We start from the raw sequence: 3,804 nt of genomic DNA, 5'->3' as shown, positions 1-3,804 counted from the left end.
CCTCCCACCACAATGCCACAAAAAGCTTGAACAGCTAAAGTGCTGTACTCTGTGACAGTGCATGAGCACAGGGGGCTGGGGAGGAGCACAGAGGGGATTTCTGCCTTCTTTGTAGGAGTGTCACATACTATTTTGTTCTGATTTTTCTTCCTGCACCCGCCCATCCTCCTCCTCCCCTGCAAAGCTCTCTGCAGGCTCTGGAGATCAGGCAGTCACATCCTGAGCAAGAGACACAACAAATCTGGTAGGCAGCTGTCACTTCAAAGCTCCATTTCTAGGGTATGCAGCCCAGCATTACAGGACTGCAAGGGGAAAGATGGTATTTTGGTAGGGATCACTGAGATACCTTTGGCAAGGAGAATGAAGCTGCTCCTCCCGCCCACATATGAGAAAGCAATTTCTCCCCTACCAGTATGGAAGAGCATGAAAAATAACCGACTCCCTCACAGCCCGAACTACTGCTTACCTGGCTGACTGCCATTCAAATCATTCCAGGCAACTGGCCTGCCAGTCTTCTCCCTGCCCAACATTTGCCTCACAGACTACCCTGGACATCAATTCCTTCTCCAGTGCCTTATCTTCCCATGTTAATCAAGACTGCTGTAGCTCCCTCTATTCCTCACCTCCCCAGGCCTGCTCTTCCTTTATCTCTCCTACCCATAACTTGCTGTGAGCTTTCTCTTGTTTTGCTTGTGCTTATAAGCAGCCTATGGCTGGATCTCAGCCTCTCCCTTGGCTGGGAGCATGGTGCAAGAGTTAGACTTGTCGGATGATGATAATGGAGGAGAGTGGGGTGGGTTCTGGGACTGGGGGGTTGTGGGTGAAAAACTCAACATTCTCCTTCTCCCCCCTTAGCTCTAGTGCAAAGCCAAGAGTCACCTGGACCTTCCTCTGAAGTGATACTGTAAATGAAGCTCCCTGAGGGGTGTTCAGCTGCTCGCCGATACCAGAGGGGGAAGTGATCCATGGTGAAGATACTTGACTTGTCCTGTTGTGTCAGGAACTTCCTGTAAGAGGCAATGAAAATAGCCATCTTTATTTGGAAGAGAGAAAACCATTCCTCCTGCATGTAGCAATAGGCCCACGGGGGGAACCCACTGCCCTTAGCACTTCCAGGGCACTAGTACAGCATCAAGGTAGTGCTGAGCAGCTGAAATACTGCCCTTACATTCCAATAGCACCTCTCAACCCAAAGCCCCCAAACAAATTACACATGACATACTGTATACAGACTTCAGTCACAGAAACAGCTCTTGCTGGGGTGGGAGTGGCTGCTGTCTAATAGAACAGGCCCACATCAAACAGCTGTTCAGGACAGAAGCAAACTGTGTCCAAATAGCTACAGGGGAATTTAGATAGGCAGACTAATCACTCAAGTAGGATGCTGGTTGGGATGTTGGGGTTGCATCTGCAGGGAGTACGATGGCTTTCTAAAAGGTAACAAAGAGGTAAAGACAACTATCAGGCCAAAATACCCAAGACAGTTTAGACTTGTCAGCCAATCATAGATGTGGAAGCACATGACCTGAGCAAAACTTCTTTGGATAAATTTCTGATTGGAAATGTATGCAAACAACCACAAATGCATTTCCCTAACCACATCAGGCTTCTTTCTCCACTACCACAGACCTGACCATTGTGACATGCCTTTACTGCTTCTAGTTGTTACCCTATACCTAGGAATGACTTAAGAATGCCCTGGGGAAACTTCAGCTGATTCAGCAGGCTGCAGCTTATCTTCTAAAAGAAGCACCTCAGTACTGTCTCAGACCAGTGTTCTGGGCTCAACACATACTGCCCATCATATTTCAGGATCCACTTTGAACTCTCAAGGTCTTCAATGCACTAGGTCTGACTGTCACAGGGAAGGTCCCTTTCTCTCTGTGCTGCTCTCCAAGAATTCTCCAATCTACATGGTCACTACCACCACCAGAGCCAAGTGTCAGTCTCCTGGCTGCCAAGGAAAGGCAGTCTGGTAGAGAGCCCTTGGCTGCAGCCCCTATACTTGGAGATTGCTGTTAGCCAACATCTTTTTTCAAGAGCAGGTCATGTCCCTTTGCAAAGACTCAGCTCCCTATAAAGAAGGCTGTGTAATACATTCAAGCCGAGAGGAGAAGCCCATAAAATCTGCTCCCGATATAGTCCATCACATTCTCTCCTGCTTATGGGAGAAGCATAGTATAAAGGTCTATTTGCAGACAAGCAAGATACACATCTTGTGCATTACACATAGAGACTAAGGTGACATGTTTTATAAATGTTACTGGTAGAGACAGAGGAGGCAGGCAGACAGAGTTCAAAAATATGATTGATGTTGCAGAGGAATATCTGCATGAACCAACAGCTTCCTTTCTCAGCTATGCTATGGCTTGGTTTCTGCTCAGCCTGCTACACAGACCTTCTATTTTTCCAGTTTGAGTCACCAGGTGGTGCTGTTGACCATATCAATCTAATTGTCAACACCCCACCCCCCCAGGCAGTTCACCCACTCTACATCTCCAAAGGCAAGTGTGATCAATATAGCCAGTAAGTAAGATGCTTGAAACTGTAGTTCCTTACTTCCCCAGACTGGCATTTCATGAGTAGGTAACACCTATCTCGTTATCTTGCACTAACATGGATTAACCATCATGGTAAAAAATGAGCCATAGAATGGATGAAAGGGAGATGCAGGAAGTGCCTAATAAGAATCTGCACGGTGCAGTGCTGTGCAGCTGAAAACAATGGGCATTTTTACATGTGCTCCAGGAGGCTTGCGGGGGGAGGGGTGCTTTAATTAGTGAGCCATGCACCTCAGCATCGTATGTATCAGTGTCGACCACACTGAAAAATGGCAGTGGGACATTTTTGTCAAAGGTGCTTTAGTTCAAAGTGCCCCACTGCCATTTTTCAGTGTGGGGACACTGATATATGTGATGCTAGAGCCTGCTGGAGCGCATTAAATTTCCAAGCTCCAGCACTCAATTAATCGAGTCTGGTCCGATGCACTGGGTTTCCAGTGAGTTGGAGCTGGCTCCCTACACATGTGCAGAAAACCAATGCTATCTCTGCTACTCAGAGCTGTAAAGGCAGCTGTGTATCAATTTGTCTTGGTGCAGGGATGATGTTACCTCAACTAACAGCTAACATCTGTAGCAGGAATACACTAACAGGTGTTCCTACATGTTGGCAGTAAGGATCTTGTTACCTCAGGTAACAGCAATCATGTTGAAGTATCAACAGTGCCAAATGTAGCAAAAGGGACGCAGTTACCTCAGGGCATGTCATAGCAGGAGATACTGAGCAATGTTCTTGTGCCTGTGAGAGGCTTGCTGCTTGCTGTAGGAGTGGGAAGAGTTTTGAGTAATTTTTTTGGAAGTGCCAAGTCATGTTTTGAAAAGTGAGTAAAGCATTTGAGAGCCTAAATTCCACTGATTTTCCAGGAGACTTAGTTTCCTCAGCACATAAATCATTTGGAAAAAAAGGGTTGAGGCTTCTTGCTACATCTTATTGCACATATTAAGCTCCTGGACAAACACCTGGACAAACACTCTTTCCTGACCAGGGCAGGGGGTTGGACTAGATGATCTAATACAGGCTTGTCCAACAAAACACTTCTTTGAAGAGGGCCAACATGGTTCCCATGTTCAAAAAAGGGAGGAAGGAGGACCTGGGAAACTATAGGCCAGTTAGTCTTACCTTGATCCTGGGTAAGCTTTTTGAGAGAATTATCCTGGCGCATGTCCACGAGGGCCCAGCAAGGGAGATTATGCTTAGGGGTAACCAACATGGGTTCATTAGAGGCAGGTCCTGTCAGACCAACCT

The 3,804-nt window shown here is 46.8% G+C and overlaps 1 protein-coding gene across 2 annotated transcripts in view; it reads right to left on the bottom strand.

Annotated features, from left to right (window-relative positions):
* The window catches only part of CACNA2D4 (calcium voltage-gated channel auxiliary subunit alpha2delta 4), a 183,236-nt gene that overhangs the window by 80,486 nt on the left and 98,946 nt on the right, over positions 1 to 3,804 (bottom strand). For both annotated transcript variants that reach the window (XM_019544560.1, XM_019544561.1), the window contains one exon: positions 880 to 1,007. In XM_019544560.1, coding sequence (XP_019400105.1) covers positions 880 to 1,007 — 128 coding nt within the window. The remainder of the gene's footprint in view (positions 1 to 879; positions 1,008 to 3,804) is intronic.

The sequence above is a fragment of the Crocodylus porosus genome, unplaced genomic scaffold, assembly GCF_001723895.1.
Source record: "Crocodylus porosus isolate Cpor-Errol unplaced genomic scaffold, CroPor_comp1, whole genome shotgun sequence".
Lineage (NCBI taxonomy): Eukaryota > Metazoa > Chordata > Crocodylia > Crocodylidae > Crocodylus > Crocodylus porosus.
This window is presented reverse-complemented; position numbering and strand designations above follow the sequence as displayed.